Raw genomic sequence first — 21,716 nt, forward strand, 5'->3', positions numbered from 1 at the left:
CCGATCGGACGCGCCTGTATGTACACTATCAGATAATATTGTCGCAATGTAAGTAGCGCGCCGGGCGCGCGATCCTCTTGGAATAATAATCGAATTCCTGCATGTTGCGTCAACTCGATTATCTCGATATGTGGAAGGACCTACGCGTTTCGGCGTCCGACGGTAATGGAGTCCTCTAGAATCTACATAATGAATTGCACTGGCATAATACATTGACGTAATGAATCGACAATGAACATAATGACATAATGAATAAATTTCCCCTCGTTAATCACGTGCTAAGTGGAAAATTTATTATTATTAGGCTGGTGCATAATTTCTATCATATCGACAGATATTATACAACCTAATATTATACGGACAAATTAATTCGATACTTTTTTAAACAAAAATCAGGATTGATGTTTATTAAACAAGTTAAGATGTTCGTTCCTATAAAATTTGCACCCTGTTAGTACACCGTTTTGCAAAAATTGATTTGGCGGTACTTCAAAGGCGCGACATCCAATCCAGATATTCGAACTTAAAACGATCGCTGCGGAAATGCGTGAAACGAAAGGCAACGAATTAATTTGCACAGCTAGCGAATTATCGCGGGTGCGAAACTCATCGCCGTGATTCCGCCGAGAAGCGAGAGAACGCTCTCGGAGACGCCGCGCCGTCCGACGCGCGACTACATACGCGCGCGGGAATATCTGCGAAATCGCGGACAAGTGGAGATAATTACCTCGCGACCACATCTGCCTGTGCCGCGGCGACGAGTCGAGCGTGGTAACGAGCGCACGCATCACGCGGCGACGATGGCGGCGACGGCATAGGGAACGGCAGGCAGGCAAGCAGGCAGGCAAGCAGGCAGGCAAGCAGGCAAGCAAGCAGACAGGCAGGCAAGCAGGCAGGCGGCCCCGGCTTTTTAAAAACTATCCGAGGGGCGAGTGTTCTGGCCGACGCGCCGCGCCGGGTGCCCGAGAGCGGGTGCGCGGCGGCCTGGCATCGTGGCGGCCGGCCGCCGGCGCGATGGCCTACCCGAGTGACTGAGTCAGTCAGTCAGTCAGTCAGCCGCCGGACCGCGCGGTGTACGTACGCGGGTGTTCCGATACTTCGCTCTCTCCGCGCTAATTTGCCGTCTGCGCGCCTCTCTTCGCCGATCGCGCTCGTTATGCGCAAAACGATAATCGGTTGGACGATCCCTCGATCGTGACGCTGTAGGGAAAGGATAATGATGCAAATGCCCTAACCTTGTAATTAGTTTCGGAAGAAAAATTGAGAGAAATACGTGCCTGAGTCTTGGAGGAGAGGGTCAGCCTAGGCTTGACGAGGAAGACGAGAACGAAGACAACAACGACAACGACGACGACGTTCTTGTGCCAATTGGCGACGGATTCGCTGCCGTCCTGAGACTCGCCGATTCAACTTTTGGATTCATTTTCGACCAGGATGCTACCGTGCGGCCTGTTGATCCTCGTGGCGACGAGCTTTGTCGTCACTAACGGCACGCCAATTAATCTGGATCCGGAAGATTACGAGGTGCTTGCTGACAACGAGGCGAAATCTGTCACTAAAGGTATAAAAGTCTTCGTTCGTCTTTATAAATAATGAATAAATTCGTTAGCGAGAAGTGTATTTGCACGCGCGACCGATACTTCGTTAAACGCACCGGAAGAACAGAGCGTGTGCTCAAACAAGTCGGCGATGCATGCGCGGAAATGAGAGCGCGAGACAGCCGGCCGACTGCACCAGATCCGTGGAAGGTATATCTGAATCGCGCTTATATTGCACTTTCCGTGCACTTTTCTCACTCGCGAGAATGTCCTTCGGCATTCCGAACACTCGTATCGCTTGTCACGCACGATAGTAATCTAAAGTTAAATGTGTAAAAGTTAAATTTGTAGGGAAATTATTGGACGTGTATAAACGTATATAAACATACAAATGTTAAAATGTGAAACATGGATGAATAGGATTTTGTCACCGTCACAGATCGTTTACTTGGATGATATGAATTTCTTTTCGTTTTTTCGACACGGCTGTACAATATAAATCGTGGCGCTCCGATCTATTTACTGTACTGCTAACAGAGATGAGATACTTGCGTGCGAATGATCGCAGGAAGCATGGTGCGTGCACGTGTACGGCAGCACGCTTATTTTGCTAATCCTCGCGAATTTAGCAATTCGTATCTCTTCAAAGAGAGCGGCTATCGTATGCGACCGATTATACGCCCGTGCGTTGCAATGTTGCAACAGAAATAATTAGGAGATCCAAAGAGTATGATGAAATCTTTTGACGATTCGTGCAAGTTGTAAATCCACTTCGACGCAAGGACGATTGTATCAACTTTCAATACTTTCAACACGTTTGCTTGGGGATTAGAGATCGATTGCTTGCTGATTAGTACGTACACTAATATAATAATTACAGAATTCTTTTTTTCCAAATTATTTTATTAACTCAATATAAAAGATGAAAGTAAAATTGCAGCAGGACCGAAGAAAACTCGTGATAAACGTTTTTATTTCTTTTATTTACAAAAAATTCTCTTTTTGAAAAAAAAGTCTTTGTATCCTCCGGCAAGAAAAAATTTTCTTTTTGTAATACGTGAGTTTCTAAAAAGAGGAAAGCACAAGTTGCTTAATCGCCGTTATCGCAAGGGCAGATGAGGCACTCCCGTGCTCTCCAAAAATATCTCGGCGCCAAGGAGGAGTTTGTTAGAACTCCTGCGGCCGCAAACAAACAAAGGCTATTGCGCGATAGTGTAAACTATCTTGAAAGGGGGCCGATCGTCGTTCGTGGAATGCTCGACGCGGGCAATAAAATCGTTTACTCGCCTCGGCCGGGGCGAACGCTCGCTTGCACCGCGTCGCGACGTACCGAGTGATTCACGATCGATCGATAGATTTACATCCGCGAGCGGCGCCCGCCAGCATCACGCGCGCATGGACCAGTCCGTTCCTTTTCTCTGGCCCCCTCGTTTCTCGATGTACCCTTCTCTACGTACGATAATCCGTATCTATTACTGACAAGTCTTGGTCGGGGGACACCGGCGATGTTACGCGTATTGTCCGTACAGCGAGTACACCGACCACGTATCCCGATAACGCCGTTATAGTCATTAGTGTTATCGACACTCTTTATTTATGCGCGACTCCACTTCTGGTCTTCCTCATATGCGCGCGCGCGCGCGCGTATGAATAACCGGATAAAGATGTCGAAGCACAATAAATATTGAAATTTCGCACGACAGCAAGTTTAAGGCTATGTTCAGACAAGGCGGATTCGTCCGCGCGGAATCCGCGAGAATAAAACCGCGCGGTATCCAGTTGTACTGATTTCTATTAGGGGTGTGATTTAGTTTTGAGGGTTTTTTTGCTCAAAAACGCATGTATTTAAATATAATAATGAATGAATACCTTAATCAAAATATTTTTCTTCGTTTTCTATAACTTTTTCCCATCTTTCTGACAAGAGATGGATTCCACCACGATAAAATCACTCTTCTTTTCAGTTGATCCATTCGTCGACGAATTTTCGCACTTCTTCGAAATTATGAAAGTGTGTATCCTCTAAAGCGTCTTGCATCGACCGGAACAAATAATAATCGCATGGAGCAATGTCCGGAGAATACGCGGGGTGCGGTAAGACTTCCCATTCGAGCTCTAATAGTGTTTCTTTCACTGATAACGCAACGTCAGGTCGAGCGTTGTCATGAAGAAGAATCACTTTCCGCCGTTTACTCGCAATTGGTGGTCGTTTTTGGTCCAATGCTTGCTTCAACTTGTACAATTGGTGTCGATAACGATCAGCCGTGACAGTCTCATGCGGATTTAACAGCTCATAGTACACTATCCCACCAAATACAGAGCATTACTTTTGAACCGTGAATATTGCGTCTCGAAGTGGATGTTGATGGTTCGCCTGGATCCACCCATGATTTTCTGCGTTTCGGATTATCAAAATAGATCCACTTTTCATCCCCAGTAACAATCCGAGGCAAAAGACTCTTCTTTTTTTGCCTGGCGATCAACGAAATGCAAATGTTCAACCGGTTCGCAATGGCACTTTCCGATAATTGATGTCGAACCCATTTCCCTTCTTTCTGAATTTTTCCCATTTCATGTAAATGTTTGGTAACTGTTGTACGATCAACATTTAATGCTCTGGCAAGTTCTGAAGCGGATTGTGTTGGATTTTCGTCCAATAATGCTTGCAAATCTGCATTCTCAAGCTTTCTTGGTTGTCCCGAGCGTTCTTTGTCCTTCACATCAGTATCACCACTTTTAAAGCGTCTAAACCAGTATTCACACGTCTTAATTGATGGGGCAGAATCACCATAAGTTTCCACAAGAAGTCTATAACCGTCAGCCGCAGTTTTCTTTTGATTAAAAAACAAAAGCAACGCATGTCGAAAATGCTAAAGAGCTTTCGGAAGTTGCATTTTTACGATGATATAAACACGACTGTTATTGCATCTATTGCTACAATGCTACTAAATGTCATGGATAATGTCAACACTGTAAGAAAGAACAGTTATCGGAAACAGCTATTGGAACAAACTGACACTACAGCCATCTGTTGCAAAACCTCAAAACTAAATCACACTCCTAATATATAGTTGTTCACACACGTCCGCGCGGTGATATTATTCGCGCGTTCACCGTCGATCGACCACCGAAAAGTCGATACCGCGCGTATTCCGCGCGAGTTGAATTGTATGAATTGCCTAGAGTGCGTTCAATTGGTCTGCGGATTCCGCGCGGTTTGCACGCAAGAAGAGTGCTCCGACAATTTTCTTATAAGCATAATTCGAGCGTTTTGATACGGAACTTTTTATTAATGAAATCAAGAACATTCGCAATATGGAATATGGAGTATTCCAGTGCACAAGTGCAAAGATTACGTTAATAAACAAAATCAGGCTTGGTAAGAATTAGTGGAAATATTCGCAAGCGCTGAGGATTCATTGGAAAAAAAGACCATACTTGGCACGTTTGCTCTTTATTACATGATAATAATTTGAGATTGAATTTAATCATTCTGACAGCGCAGTCAGACGCACCGCGTGATTTCCGTGACTCCTGAACAGCTCCCAATTTCCGCGCGGACGCATTCGCGCGGAATCCGCCTTTTCTGAACGTAGCCTAAGGAGGGACCGATGAAACATATGCCGGGCGCCGGCTGGGCGCGCGGATAGCGGAGCACGATCGGCCGCGCGTTTAATGCTCGCGGTCCACCAACCGACGAGGTCCTCCGTAATATTCAAGAAGCGTACGGTTTCGTTTCTCGCGCGATCAATCGCACAGTTCAAGCGCTCTGACTGTGCTCGCGAAAAACAAGAGCAATCGTGCGGTATCCGGCCGCGCACCGGGCAGTATTTTAATGCACGCGTGTACACGCTGCGCTGTGCTTGTACACGTGATATAGGATACCTGCCGACACGCTTGTTGCGCGCGTCGCGTACATCCTGCACCGTCCCCCGTGCACTCTGCGTTCTTCTCTCTTTGGACAATCGAATTCAAGTGGATTTCGATGTAGCTGGATAATGTAGACGACCGACAAGTCCCTTCCTTTCTTCCCCACTCGCGCTCTAAATATCGAATGGGTTAACATTGATCGTCGCTTATGCGCGCATTCCTCCTAGGCTGTGAAGCAAAATTAGATCGCGCTCGCTGTCCGTCCGGCGCGTAGCTCGACAGATGACAAATTCGTCGATTTCACGGAATTATCCCGCACTCGAAATTTCGCGTTCCTTGGCAAAAAGTCGCAGTTCCTCCTGCCTTGAGACCATTAATCCAAACGCGAATCCCTCGTTAAACCGTGTAATAACGGCATCCGACGATGGCGACTCTGTCATTTCTCGTTTTATTTTGCACGCACGAGATCCACCGCAGATTCGTTAATGAATCGCGTTATCGAGGCTGGATAATGCTCATTCTATGCAATTAATGGGAACCGGATTCCCACGATCGAAATTTCGTGATGCGCGTCGTGGCTATCACGTTGATGCGATAGATCGGAAAATGTAATGGACGGTTGCGAGCACTATTTTTAGTTCATTACGTGGAATTGCAAAGCTCGATCGCGTGTCCCCGTCCAGGATCGTAGCCACAGATTGCGGCTTTTATCCTCTATTTTCGTGATTGTGTGTACGTGCGTACGTGCACGTATGCTCGGACTTTGAAGCGCAAAATTCAAGCAAGTCTTGCGACAAACACACCAAAAAGAGATCTCCCATTGACTCGACGAACGCGACGTGCTCGAGAATGCGCTCGAGAATTACGTTTGAAAAAATACAATCCCTAGCTCTTTGAAGCACAGGATGTTACGACAAAAAATTCCTTGTTGCGCAAAAATTTTATTTTTATAAAATGTGACAAGAATGTGAGTCTCCAACTATAGTAAATAAGTGGGACAGAATGTAAATCTCCGTGCTTCTATATAGTAATTTCACGATTTAAATATGAATAACGTCCCACCCACCATGCAAGCTCTAAAAAGTGGGACATTTTTCATACCACTTGCTTCAAAGAGCTATAAAAAAAAAGAGTCCCTTGATAGTTGCTTTCTGCACGAAATTCAGGCGAAAGTTTTCTTTCATCGAGGCTTCGATCCACGCTATTACTCATCGCATCGTCGCCGTCGTTCCCGTCGTCACGGAGCCACCGTTGTCTCTCGAGTGGCGCGACGACGACGAAAAATGCGTGCTCATCGACGCCAACGAGGAGAGCGGAGCGCATGCACGCACACGCCCGGTTTATCGCTCGCACACACGCGCGTCTCGTGTACTCGTAAGTACTCAACAGCGCGCGGTAGCGGCGGCGGCGGCCGCCGCCACAGCTGGCGCATGGCGTTACGCTACTTGCGCGCACGCACACGCACACCTACGAGCGTACACGGACGCACACAGCGTCGCGCCGGTGGCGCCTGTCGGCCACACGGATGTGCATGCGTGCGTGACGAGTTTGTACCTCTTCGGCGCTCTACGTACGTTCCGTACATAAATACTTGGCCGTGGCGGACTGTATGCATGTATGTATGTGTGTATGTACATATGTGCATACGTACGCGGTGTCCCGCACGGAAGGGATCCGTGCTACGCCCGGATTTGCGACGACGAGCTCGTCTCTTGCTTCTCGGGAGAGAGGAGAGCGAACTCGCGCGAGATGCGGCCGTTCTATCGCTTTATGGGATGATCCGTCAATTTCCGCATCTGCATGTGCATGTCCATACATGTCGAATGATTTTTCATTAGAGCTGTTTTACGTGACGCGTCATACATGTTGAAGACGGATTTACTCCGCTCTCGTCGCGACACCCTTAACGTGACTCGTCGCTACGTTGCATTCGCTCTTTGCACTTCGCGAGCGGTGGCACACGGAAGTGAACGCTACATCTCACGCTAATTGCCAGCGCTCCGGCATGTCACGTGTAAACGCAACAGGAAGGGACACGGGACAGGAGTCACGTTTCTTGATTCAAATTTTTAGCGGGATCTTTTGAAATGTGTTGTAGCGTGCACCAATCATGCCAATTACAGTAGGTCGAACGAGCGGCCTACATTTTTCGCAACACGAAAGAACACATATATGCACCTTTCTAGGAAAAGTACTAAATAATAGTAAATAATAAAATAATAATAAAATTAAATATTAAATACTAGCAAAAGCTCTAAAATGTAGACGTGTCAATCATTTGGTTGCATCGATGTTGCGCGCCGCGCTATTAATTAAATTGCCATGGCAGAATTCACGACGCCCATATAAAGGCGTCGCGCACTTCAGTTGGAAGTCATACGCGAAATGACAGCAGAACAGTTACGTAATAAGTAATTATAGTAATAGCAGCAAATAATAATAAAAAGCAATAACTTTCGCCTCACGCGGCACAAACCGCCACTAGATTGAGCGGAACGAATGCAACGCGCGCGTCGACAGTCCGTTCGATGGCCACCGCTGACGCGAGCTTTCCATTTAGAGAGAACGTTATTCATCGACGTCGGCAAATACGACGACACGCGCCGTTGGAGCATCCGTCGCTATTCATCGGAAATTTCACGCTCTCCTCGTGCTCGAGGGCTGCTCAACGAAATTTACACGCCTGATTTGATTGATACGGCGCTGGTCGCGCGACTTGGCGCACAGTTTGCGTGTAGGCGAGCGACACGGGGCGTATTTTCTCAGCCGCGAGAGATGCTAATTCATGTAATCTCGATCGACTCGCTCGCTACTTGTTTACGACTTGGTGCCACTTACATCCTTAAGCCACCGCGAAACCGTACGCGACCCGTACCGCGTCGTCGTCACCGCTCGTAAAATCCCCCGCGTCGGTTTGCGGGTAGCTCTTTTTCCGCCTCGTGAGTGCCCGAGTGCTCGAGAGCGCGAGCGAGCGGACGAGGATCGAGAACAAGGGTACTCTGTGGAGACGAGCGAGTAAAACGGCACGACGCCGGACGTAAATGACGGGCCGGGGGCGGGAGCGTGTTTGCGCGTGCTTGGCGGATTTAAATCAAATCCGGCCGGGATTTTCTGCCGGTGAATCAGAATCGTCGCGACCGAATAGGATCGCGTCGAAGCCACGCAGCTTGCTCCCGCAACAGAATCGGAAACTTTTAAACACATCGTTGAGTAATCGAGCCTTCGTGTCATTCCCGATCGATAAAAATAACTGCCGTAATGGGAACGCATGTGTATACTAATGCATGCGCTCTCCGATTATCATGCACGTTCGTACATTATTATGCGGCATTATTATCCGCGTCTCCCGTTCCGATTTAGCATCCCATTCACGGCGACCCCGCTCCCGGATCCCCACCTTTGTTATGTAAAAATCACGCGCGTGCTCGCCGCGGTCGCGCCGCATACGATCACGTACCTATATGATCGCGTAAACGATCACGTACGCGATCTCGCTATAAATATATAGCCCCACCGTTTCGAACGTGTATTCCGTGTGCAGCGGTACCGTATATATATCCGCGGAAAGAGCCCGCTGATTGTTATCGGCATTATTGGTCGAGCGCACCAAATCGCACTCATACGTAGAAAAAGCAATTATGTCGAATTTTCGACGTCATTTTCCGGGAATCCTGGGCGATGACGAGGCGAGAGACCCTTTCTTTCCCACGAGAGGAACCTTCGGGAGAAGAAAAGGGCGAACGCACTCCCTTTCTACGCTTCGATATCCACGGCGCGATGCGCTGATCAAAAATGCGCGACGAGGCGCACGCGCGCGCGTCCAAATGCAGAATCGCGCGTTACGCCGCGTACGCATAACCAGTCGTTCGAGACGTACGTTTGCTTTTTGCTACTTACAATCGGCCGTCAATCACCGTGCGCGTTATATCCGCGGCATTCGGAATGGACGGACGCGGTGTGTTATGTTAATCGCACGTTTCGTATGCGACGCGACGCGGAGCGACGCCGTGCCGAGTCGCGTCGCGTCGCGTCGCCCACAGGCACGCAAAAGTCCGCGTGCGGCATGCATGCATGTATGTATGCACGCGTGCGTGTGCAACTTCAGGTTCGAGACGCGTCGAATCCAAATGAACGAGCGCTGTCGCAATCCGCCGTTCTCCTCCGGCCACCGTCGGCACTGCTCGCCAACTCCGGCGATCAACGAACTTGCGAACGATGCGCGCGATAACTGGCCGGCGAGAGCGATCGCGAGCGCCGAAGAAAGTGGCGCGCGATCCATCGCGGCTGAAACTAACGAGAAGAGATTTCCATTGTTTCGGTGCGTTTCTTCATCGCGAGTGTGACGAGAATTCGATGATCGTCGCGAGCGCGCCGTCAGAAATGCAAATCGAGCGAAGTCTTATTTCCTTATCGCTTTCGAATCGCGCCGTGTACTCGCTCGCAACTGCTTCGCTCTCTCTCTCTCTCTCTCTCGTTCCTCTCTTTCTCCTACGTTGAATCGCGCCGCACATCGAAATCACGTGCCACCGATACTCGGCGATGGCCGGCCAATAACGGCGCGACCGTTCTGGATCAATTAACGCGACTCCGCTCTTCCCCCTTCACGAGCTTTTTGCGGACCGATGACGTGTTCACATCGCTCGAGGCGAGCGAAAGTAATCGCGGGATAGAAACGAGAATCTCGATCATGGTTGTATGCTGCATACCGCCGCGATCGTAGCGCCGAGAAAACGCCGGGTGAATTAATTACCTACCCCGCGCGAGGATCTCGCGAATTTTTTTACGGAGCGAATTTGTCCGTTGAATTTTTTCGGGCGCTTTATGAATTTTTACTCGCACTACCACACTGTCATGTTACACACGTACTGTATTCGTATTCGATGCACCGGGTACGCGTCGTCATCGGCGACGCTTCGACTTTTTCTTTGCACTTTGTCGATGCACTTCGCACAATGCGTTTCTATAAATATACGCACTGCGCGATACATTCCCAGAATCAATGTCAACGGTTCCAAGGAAATCGCGTCTATAAATACGCGCGGTTAAAGCCACAAGTCACTCGTGTCACTTTCACATCTGTGCCTCCGATGAAGTAAAAGAAAAAAAAAACTACCACTCGCCCCAGCCGAAACGAGACCGGCGAAACTTTTTATCGGCGTTCGGTCTCTTCTTTCGAGTCTGCGATGCGCAGAGTCGTGCCGGCGAGATGCGTAATCGCGCGCGATACGCGTGATGCACGTAGCGCGAGGCAAACGGTAAATTACGCAGCCGAGGGGAACGTGGCTCCGGTTTCATTGATAGTGCTCGATCGAGCGTGGTCAAATCGGGAACGCGATACCGTTCAAGCTAACCGCTCGAAACGAAACGCTCGTCGACTGCCGGCGAAACGGTCGTCTACCTGCTGGCGTCATGAAGGCTGACGATGATGATGGCGTCCCATGAACGCAGGCATGCCGAATTGCCGCAATTCACCGACGCCGATTCTTGCGACACTCGTCCGTTTATTACGGTCGCACTTTTATAACTCGTAGTCACTTTTACTGCAACTCACACGCACATACGCGCGCGTGTGCACTCGTACATGCGTCGACAGACGCTGGAAGCGAATCTAAGTGGTTTCAGCCGGTTACCAGATACCGAGATCGGACGAGAAAGTTGTCGTAGAACGCTTCCTCCTCGTTTTACAGTAAACGAGGGATCGCCGTCTCGAACGGGTGGCTCGCACTTCCTCTCCGAGTATCGAGCGCGCGCGCGGTCGGCCTTTGTTCCCGCAATAAATCATCGAACGCTTCAGCGGCTACGGTTGGGGTTACATACCTGCTTTGTCCCGGCTGATGTTTATACGCCAGGAAGCAGAAGGAAGTAGCTGCTAAAATAGGTGCAATAATAAACATCAGGGGATAAACAGTGAACTTGATTTTTAATTAATTTCCTGCCAGGTTTTAATTGATTTAACAAATTTAGTTGATCAAAGAAGAAGTTCGAGGTAAATAAACATTCGTTACAATAAACGAGTTAAAAGAAACGTTGTGTTTCCTTGTTAGTCATCGCCTCGCGTTGCAGCAAAAAAATAAAAGAACGGAAACGCGTTGCGACACGCAGATTTCGGATCGCACGCTCGTCGGCGACGACGCATCGGCCGGCAATTTCGCATCGTGCGATTACACTTGGCGGCTTGACGTCGGCTAAGCGCCAGCTGGTGCCCCCCCCCCCCGTACACGCACCCATACAGAAGCGAGCGAGAGTCGTACGAGTTCGCGCTACTGCGCACGCAAACGAGCGGAAACAAAGACTTTAAGGGAAACGTTATTCTACGGGACGTTACACGTGATGTCGCGCGTTTCATCCAGGCAGCTCGCGCGACGCCGAAATGAGGAAGTAAGAGAAATCGAACATTATCTCACACACCGCGATAAGATAACGAGCGCAAAATGCGCGCGATCAATCGGAAGACTGAGCGCGTAACTAAAGGATAATCACATCGCACATTACGGCTGACGTAATTCACTCCGTTTTCTCGCTACATCTCGTGGATGTTCCTTTCGATCATTTGAGGCAATCACGCGAGCATTGTAAATATCTCGGCTGATCAGTGGCTTCTTAAGCTAATCAAAATGTCTCAGGGACGGAATAATCATTTCAGGGACGACGTCGTTGATTTGTCAGCGAAAACAGAAATCTCGCGGGCGTCCTCGAAATTCACTGGACGTCGCGCGTCTCTCGTCGCTCCCCACGTTAAAATTTCGACCTTAATTAGCCCGGATCCCGGCTAATCATACGGCCGCGTTCGGCGAAACGTCGTAATCAAAAGGCGATCGGGCGCGCGCGCTTGCCCGCGACGGTGGCGGCGCAGATTTCGGCCTTCGCAAAAACACGAAAATCATCATGGAGCGCCCCGACGTACCTCGGAGGACCGATGGACGCGTTGTAATTTGGAGCAATTTGGCAATTGCATATAATTGACGAGGATGCCTTTTAAGTCGCGGAGCCGATGGGCCGCTCGCGTCTGCTCGTACCGCGCATCCCAGTTAAGTAGGGCTAATCACCGGGTTGCGCCGAGAGACCCCGGAGACTACGTCGGGGAACCTGTCTTCTAGGGCCGAAACGCCGGGGCCCGTGCGTACGTATACTTACGTCGACGCCCATGTATACGTGTGTACAATAGTGCGTTCGAGACCGTAGAGATACGCATACCTGACCCCGTGAAACGGCAGGGCCCCCGGAGTGAGACCCTCCGCCTATTTCTCAGAAACAAGGACCGAGCCTCCCCCGAGGCTCCCCCCTCTATTGTTCTTGCTAATTGCCACCCCGCGCAACCATCCGCCGGCGTCCACCCGCTTTCCGAATCGCCGTAAGCCGTCCTAGGACTGCTCCCTCCCTTCCCTCCTCTGTCATCCTCATAATGGGTCGGATGGCCCAACTCGATGGTTACAAGTCCCAACGCAAATACCACTTTCGGTACGTACCTTTGTGAGACGGAAATTAGCCGAAAGCGGGTGAGCGGGATAGAAGATGGATTGTCCCACGCTCTCTTCCCTTCATCTCCCTCATCCGTCGCCCGAGGAGAGGCTCGTTTACTGCACAGAGAAAATGCCTTGACCTGTCGTTATCTGCTTCTCTTTCTTCTTCAAACAGACGGCGTCTCGGAAATATTAGGATCATTACTCCCGGAGTTGGCGTAAACTCCCGTGGCTGCTTCAAGTGTTTACGTACACGAGATGGATGTGCTCTTTAATTTTTTTTTCCGCTGATTACGCGAGGTTGTTGTCTCTCGAAAGATCTCTACGACGTAACTAGCAATTCAGCCAATTGTTTGATGAACCTAGTTCGATCCCAGTTTCGATAACGTCGTACCGATATTAGCGTAAGAGAGATGCCGGAAGGAGCTTCAAAAGATCTGACCGCGAGGACTTAATACCCTTCGATTCCTCTTTGTAATTGCGGTGCAAAATTATCCAGTAATTATCGTGATGATGCGATTCTCCGTAAGGAGTATCGCCATACCGCAAGCGCGCAACGCTCGGCGAGTTTCTCACGAATCGCTCGGGTAGGCTACTCCTCGAGAGAAAAGACCGGTCCTCCCCGGCCTTCTTCATCCTCGCCGGCCGCTGTTTCGGCCACTCCTTTCGTCTTTCCGCGTCGTGCTGATGAGTCCGCCGGTTCCTTTTTCCTTTTCGCATAACTCCGCGAGTTCATAGCCCATTCGCTCGAGCTCGGGTATGAACAGGTGTCTCGCGGCCGCTACTCGTCGGACATCGGCTCGATCCCCGTCCGCATCTTTGTTTTTTCGATTTGCGTGGCTATTTCGCATTCTCACCGCTACTTCAGCATTCCCGCCGGTGATGAAACATCTGCCATATTTCTCTGCCGTGTGTATAAAAGCCGACGTAATAATCGCTCGTGATTTAGTGCAGGGATCATGTGCGGTAGCCGCGATCTGATCCGACGAGGCGCGGTGTTTGGAAATCACGGCACCGTAAGATTCGCGATTTCATTATCATCGCTCGTTCTCGCTCTCGCGCTAACCGCCGTTACGCAAACCGCGTTTGCTCGCGCGTCGCTAATTAGAAAAGCGCGAGCACGCTGATGCATTCGGCGTTTAATGCACGTACTCGGGCACAATGCGTCTACGCGACGATTGCGTAACGCGCCGCGCATTACATAGATATACTCGAGGAGGCGCGTTAGTTTCATCATTGCGCCGGCGGACGCCGACCGACTCGGGCGTGTATGGGTCTGAGGTACCTATCGCGTGCACATATGTGTATATGCACACGTACACAGCTCGTCGTTCTTCTAATTGCACGTATACACACAACCGGGCACGTTCGACCCGAGTTTCCGTTCAGCTTGGCTTTCTATCCCTCGGGCAGACAGCGAACCCCGCTCTCGAACATCGCGTTCGATTCCTAAATGCGCTTTTATCCCTCGACTCCTTTCCTCGCGCTTGCATACGTTAATATCGAGTACTTATCGATTTCCTTGGAGTCACGAAGACGTGACAGCACTGGGATGAAATAGCGAAACAATAGATCGTGAGAAACTAAAGCGAAATCACGTCCGTGTTGTCCAGAAGAAGTCTGTCTTGTTCCAATTCCAAAGCAATGGCGCTGCGAGGAACCAACATTCTCTGATCTCTTTCGATTTCACCGTGATCAAATTCGGAATGAGAATCGAATTTCTGGAGGCTATCATTTCTTTATGACGCGATTATCCACGCAAATCTCGTGTATTTTAGCAAACGAGACTGATTTCTTGCTAAAGCCGAGTAACGCATTTGGAGTTACACGTAATTTACTCCATTTACTCCACATGCGGCCCAAATGGAATCACCTTGAGGCATCGTACGATTTGAACTGCAATAATCGAGAAAGTGCCCGGTGTTCGGTGCCGTCCGATCTCGTCGGCGGTACCCCCGATACCGAAGGAACGAAAAAAGAAATGCAGGCAATAAGATAGAGGGTACTCACCGCGCCCGGTGGGGGAGACCGGGCCCGGGGAATAATTAATATACCACGGACGCATAACGAACGACTCCGCGATGCAGTCTGTTTGTTTTCGGACGGCTCTCCCCGGCCCCAGGCTTGTCGGTCGGTCGTATCTCTCTTTAGTCGGGCCCCTCGACCTCCCGCTGCTTTCCCCCCTTTCCCTTTTTACTTTAAACACGGGCGCGCGCAGATACACACATATGCGCGCGCCCACGGGATTGTCCCTCGAGTGCCTCTTCGAATTCTGGAGGCTACCGTTCTTTATTTCAGGTCTCTCCGCAGTAAAATATACGTTATGAAAAAAAAGAGAAAATATCTGTGATATTTCGAATATCACAGATCGAAACTAAAGAATTTCTTTCACTAATGAGAGAACGAGAAGACTCGCTCTAAAACTAGTGTGATGTTTCATTATTGCGTGTGACGCTAGCTTGATATTTCGCGCAGATGATTTAACTCTTGTAACACAATGGAAAACCGAGTACAAAATAAACGAAAACTCTCGTTACTCGCATTTCGAGACTGTAACATTCCCGGGACTCCTCATTTGCGTCTTTCATGTGCAAGTTTTCAATTTGCGGCGCATAATTGTCGCGGTGGAACGCGATGAAATCGTCAAGTGCCCCCCTATCCTTTGTCTCGCGCGTTATTTGGTGCAGAGTTACTTAGGAAGCGAAAAAAGGAAAAGAGAGAGAGAGAGAAAGATACGTGCGCACAACGGGGCAGCATCTCGCATGCCTCTCTCCACATATATCCTCTCCACTTTAATCTTTCTTTTATGACTCGGCTGTTTTAGCGTTTTTTATTCTCCGATGAGCTGGACCCCGACAGGCCGCGAACGGAGAGAGGGCTTGTGCGCTTGCCCGCTCGCTCGTGATGGGAGAATGAGCAAAAGAGAGAGGAAAAGAGAGAGAGATATATAGAGAAAGAGACGGACAGAGGCAAGACATCGCTGCGGGCTTATTAGCAAGAAACCGGTGGGGAAAGACGAAGTCGCAAGGGGGAACCGGCAGAGGACGGTAGGCCGGGGGGGTTGCGGCAAATGAAGCCAAGCATGCTCGCGGATAAAGACGGCTTCGCAATATCATAATAAACATGCCTCCCATCTTTCCTCCTTCTCTTTCTCTTTCTTCTCTTCCTCCCCTTCTTCTTTTCACTTATTTCATACGGTCCTCATTAACGCACAGTCGCATCGGCGATGGCCCACCCTCATCGTTCGCCTGTGCAACGTGCACGGGATATTCCGGGAATTATTCCCTGACGTGCCGGTAAACCTTGGCGCACCCTGGATTTTTTATGGAATCGAGAACGTTCAGCGTGCATGCGATAGCCGGTCTGAGCGGGTCTGTTTGAGACATCTTGGTGAAGACATCCTTCACGCGAACGATTTATGCGCGCTAAAGGGCTCTGAGAAACCTCCCGGGCTCAGCTCTCCCTCCACGATCCTCGACTTCTGAAACTCATAAAAAGACTAAATCGCTTTCTCTTATGTCACCGCTTTGGCGTTTGCTAAACAGGAAAAAAGAATGCAACAACGAGACGCTGCACAGTTTTGGATATCAAAATATCCGAATTTGAAACTATTTCTGTCATTCCTGTACACTCTTATCAAGAGAAAAGTTTTTATTTTTTAAATTAGGATAACTACATACGATGTCTGAAATACTTTATGCAATCATCGATTTCACGCTTACTTTCACCTTCAACTGATGCAATAAGAGTGATGTCAATCAGTCATGTTCTTAAAAATTTTCAGCTATGTAATCGCTGGAATCCTAATTAAGTGATCCATTGTAAAGATGATCTCTCTGATTACAGATTCTCCGGACGCACGAGAAGTAAGATGCTACTGCAATCAACCTGAATGCGTTCCTCAGGGATATATGTGTCGTGGTAAGAAGTGCTTCACCGAGCTGCCGTCCCGTGCAAACACACCGCTTTCGCAAGCGGAGCACAGTACGCACAGCGGTTGCTTGGACGAGAGCTTCAAAAATCGCCAGTGTCCCACGGGATTTCTTTGCTGCAATCAGGATCTCTGCAACCACGTGGACAGTCCTGCGATGAGAAATAGGCTTAACAAGACTCTACAAGGTTCGCCAGCACTCTCTTATTCTCTGCCTCACGTTCACAACGTTCAACGTTCCCAATATTCCTGTCATTTGTCATGCCTATCGCGTTGATCATGCGATATGCATTATTCAAATCTTAAATATCGCCTATTTCTCATTAGAATGTCGCTGCTCGCAAAATATTAATTGAAAAGAATTATTTTTGATGAAAATCTAACGTTATTTCATGATAATAATTTTTTGCTATATTCTATTATTACATCTTTTTTATATTATCGCCAATACTGACTTGTTTAACATTCTAGTGCTCATCGGCGGTCAGCGAGCGTACTTGGCTCCTTTGCAACCAAACAATCACGGGAGCCAGACGACGGACAGCTTGTTCACGACGACGACAACAACCGTCATCGTGGCTATCTGCGGATTTATCGTCATGTTCCTGATCGCCACTCTGGCTGTCAGATGGTTGCGGCCTGTGCCAATGCAGACCACGAACAAATTCGTGCCCCATCGGACGCCCGACAACGGACCGCCCTTGCTTGGACCACCGAAAGTGCCTCTCGTTTAAGAAATTCCGCGATCCAAAGACAGAGTCCCGCGACGAAGGTGTTCTAAGTAAATAGTTTAATTAATCGAGCTGGCTGCGCTGGCTTTGGTACATGACGCGATCGGAGAGTCGTGCCATATATACATATATGTACATGTTATATTTGCGTAACGCGGGGGATGTCGAGCATTCGCGTATCAATTCTGAGTAACGGGGCATTGGATAAGATACAATATTTTTTCACGATAACTAACAATCTTATTCCAATTTGACTTTATTTCTTCGTCTTTGTTCATCTCTTACGGTTTAGATTTAACGCGCGCGAGATTGCGCGCGCTGTACGCAAACCTCTCCTCCATAAAGATCCCGCAGAGGCTACGATTCGTGTACTAAAGTCCAGTCGTAAGACTTGTCTAGAAAGCTAGCGGGCCGCCGGAAAGGCTCCACTTGGCTGTGAATTTAATGAAGAAGCAACTACTGTAAATTATATTTGTGACGATAACGCGTTACTTGTTGCATTTCCTTGGGACGTCGGCGCGTCGGTGCCTCCACGCGCCCTCGTGCGATCGAAGAGTGAGAACGGGTTGACATTTCCAAGACCCTTTACAACAACATGACATTACGACGGCGACGTATAACGCATACGGCGACGCATCATCCTGCGTCATCGTTGTAGGATTGTAAATATATATAACTATGTATTTTTTATCGATATTTTCAACGAACCGTTGATGAATCCGCGACGCGACGACGCGTCGCGCGAATCACGATCGCGGTCTTGAACGTTGTATCGAATACTGTTCTCTAAGAGTATATTATTGTATTACGTATTTTTACTTTGCGAGAACCGTGCTACTCCGTTAGAGTAGGAGAGAGAGCTCTATATCTCTTACGAAAATAATCTCCTCGTAAAGATTACCGTATTAAGAAATAAATCCATGATTCATTGGAGCCGCCAGTGCGACTTCAAGGTACAGCCAGTAAATCTGTGAAAAGCATACTTTACTTACTTTATATAATATAATTTTTAAGCGTATTCCGTATAAATCCGTATAAATATTGTATTGTGATAGTACGATATAACAATAACGTTTAAATAAATACATCTGAGTCTATCTCCACGTAGACTGTTTTATACATGTATTCACTTGTAAGGAGAGAGAGCGAAAGAGGATCGAAGTAAAATGTAATTTCAAGCGTCTTTTCAATGTGTGTCTCTTGTTCCTATTTATTTGTTCTTCATCATCGATAACATACACATACCATATCGGCATTATGGGAAGGATACGTCATTACTCTATAAAATAGGTATTCATTCCATTTGATCAGCTCAGAAAAAACGATCTCGTGCTGCATCGAAATTTTAACCATAAAACGCGCGTATAATATAAATGTTTTGGCATCACAGTTTAAAAACCGCCTGTTGTTTTTTTTTCCTTTCATGTATATATCATTGTTTCCAATTTGTCCCGCAGAAGATTTTTCACTCACTTCCGTCCCCCGATTACGTCCTCGCTACATGGAATACGTTTTTTCTATACGGGAAATGAGCACATTGCTTTATAAAAATACTGTTCGAGGTGTACACATTGTATCGCCTTCTATCTTTGTACCCACAATCTAGCCCTCGCAGCTAGAACGGAAATTTTCTTTCCTTTGATAAAAAAAAAAAGAAAGTCAGAAAAGATGATTCTTGATCTCTCGGATCAGTTGAATTTCAAGCACACCGCGTCTCATTTTTATGTACATGCACATGTAACATAGGAATATTGAGATTTAGCTTAATCGAGTCATCAGTCGCAACCCGAATGGGTTTCTCAATAGTGCTGCATTAATGCGATAGATTTAGGAAAGTATCTCTCCGAATGATTTCACATAGGCCTCGTGCAACTTGTTGACGAAATCCGGATCGCTTTTTAGTAGGTAGTCGAACGCCTGCAAGAGTTGATTCCTCGTTAGTGGCTCTAACGGTCGGTTTAACGGCGGATCGGGCGGACTGGGTGCCGCGAACATCACAGGCGGTATCAATGCCGGCGCCGATCCTCTTCCTGACAACGACGTTGGTATGATGTCATCTGATGACTACGTCAAATAGAAAAAAACGGAATTAAAATACGTATATATAGATTTAGCTTCTTGGAATTATACTTCTCGGGCATTCTTTATGTATTAAATGTCGTACCTCTTTTTTTTACGAACATAAAACTTGTAAACTATAATGCCAATATTTTAAATATTTCGTAAAACTTTAGATGAATTTTAGACTTTCGATTCTAGAAATTTAATTATGGCACCTTTGGCCTCTCTAAGTATCAATTTAAATAGTGGCGAATTAAATACCAATGCAAAGCTTTGAGAGAGATTTGAGAGAATCTTAAATTTTCTTACTGCATTTCCGGAAGCCTGAGCAAATAACGATGCAAGTGGATTGACATTGTTGGTATTGGTAATGTTCGAAGCCTGATGATTCCTTAAGGTGGAGGGCGTTGTGTTGGTCGGCGACTGTATCCTGAGGAACCCTGTCGAGCCATCCAAATCACCCTGAGCGGTAGGCAGCGGAAGATCTTGTGAGATTGGCGCCGACGTGGACATTAATGATTCTTGTTGGGAAATCGGTTTGTTTCGTCTCTTAGACCGGTTCACGGAGCCGGGTATAGCTGTTGGTTGTGACTGCTGGGTGGACGGCTGCGGTGTTATGGATCTCTGTTGCTTCTCAATATGTTCCAAAGTATGTGCCGCCGGATGGGACATTAAACGTGCGAGGAGAGGTTTACTCTCGACCACGACTGGAGTGGGCTGGTCGCCCGCTTTGAAATGCCCAGTGTTCACCTGGCCAACAGAAACACGCAGAGGATCAAACAGACGTTTCAATCCTAGATAAATTCAGTCCGCAATTAAATATGTCAAGATTACTTTTTACAAGTTTGATACATGATATCGATTCTACTTTAAATAAATCTTTCAGATTTTTTACTATCGCATGAATAATTTAAATAAATATTATTTGGATTCTACCTCAAAAACTTAATAATCGAATCAATTTGAGGATGAACGGAGTACTAACCTTTGCCTTGGCAAAAAAGTCCATTACGCTCTGCGAAGTAACATCGGGACCAAGGGGAGCGGAAAGTGGTCCAATAATGTTGTCCGATGCGAATGTTCTCAGTGGTGATTTAGATCCGACCACCGCATTGCCACTACTATCACTACTACCACCGCCACCTCCTCCACTATTTCTACTAGTGTTGAAGTCCTCCTGTGCTTTGCTGAGCATACTGAATATATCCACATTGTTCATGTTAAGACCCGAAGCCTTTTTTGCCTTAACCACCGGCTTGTTGTTGACTTTGCGGCTTTCTTCGCACTCCTTCAGCAGTTTATTCAACATGTTTGCAATACGCACGCATTCCTCCTTCTCATAGAACCAGATTCCATAGATGTTGCATCTGGAATTTCTATATAGCAGAAATGGTTCCTGTAGTTGTAGATCTAATCCAGGTGCAACTGGTTCCACCAAATTATTTGTGTTCAATCTGCAACAGATTCAAACTTTTACTATACTTATTGCATTAATACCATGTAACAAGCGATACAATCATAGCGTAAGATACATAAAAAAATGTCAGTGGAAGTCTCAAAACAATTTCTTCAACAAATCATCGGCACAATGAGGAACAAATATGAATAAGTATAAGGAAGATACGATATCAGTGGGATATGCTACCTGTTCATTATGAGAATACTGTTGTACGGCTCGCCATTCCTTGAATAGAGAAAAAGAGCACCCTCAATGTCGGTCTTCTCCCACTCGTTCTCTTCTGCATTGAACGTGTACAGGGCTACGTGAGTCGCCGTCTCCAGAATATCCTTGACGTAAGGGTCAACTCGTTTCAACGCAGCCACGTTCATCCTCAGCTCGGTCCGGTCCGTCATGATGATGATGATGCTGATAATGATGTGATACTAATCGAAATTGCGACGCGGCTCGGTCCTTACAATCACCAACAGCGTAAGCGTAAGCGTCCGTGTTTTACTCTTCGTCCACCGGCGGGTTACCAGTCACAAAACAAGTTATATTTTCAAATCACGCGAGCAGCTGCTTCTACAATAAACGCCATACTAGATTCTCAGGTTGATGCCGTTGATTCTTACGAGGTTCGCAAAACTCTTTGAAGATGGCACGGCGAAGCTTCTTGAGCTAGAG

The 21,716-nt window shown here is 47.7% G+C and overlaps 2 protein-coding genes across 2 annotated transcripts; one reads left to right on the forward strand and one right to left on the reverse strand.

Annotated features, from left to right (window-relative positions):
* The first annotated feature begins 1,052 nt into the window (after nt 1-1,052).
* On the forward strand, nt 1,053-18,713 carry LOC105278460 (BMP and activin membrane-bound inhibitor homolog). The gene is made up of 3 exons (XM_011337570.3): nt 1,053-1,561; nt 16,715-16,987; nt 17,271-18,713. Exons 1-3 carry the CDS (start codon nt 1,435-1,437, stop codon nt 17,531-17,533), a joined length of 663 nt encoding a protein of 220 aa, XP_011335872.1. The 5' UTR covers nt 1,053-1,434; the 3' UTR covers nt 17,534-18,713.
* Nucleotides 18,714-18,719: 6 nt separating this feature from the next.
* Nucleotides 18,720-21,655, reverse strand: LOC105278459 (mRNA-decapping enzyme-like protein). Its single transcript, XM_011337569.3, has 4 exons — nt 21,237-21,655; nt 20,577-21,045; nt 19,901-20,341; nt 18,720-19,594 (listed from the first exon to the last, which is right to left on the reverse strand). Exons 1-4 carry the CDS (start codon nt 21,443-21,445, stop codon nt 19,358-19,360), a joined length of 1,356 nt encoding a protein of 451 aa, XP_011335871.1. The 5' UTR covers nt 21,446-21,655; the 3' UTR covers nt 18,720-19,357.
* Between the last annotated feature and the right edge of the window lie 61 nt (nt 21,656-21,716).

Source organism: Ooceraea biroi, chromosome 10, assembly GCF_003672135.1.
Source record: "Ooceraea biroi isolate clonal line C1 chromosome 10, Obir_v5.4, whole genome shotgun sequence".
NCBI lineage: Eukaryota > Metazoa > Arthropoda > Insecta > Hymenoptera > Formicidae > Ooceraea > Ooceraea biroi.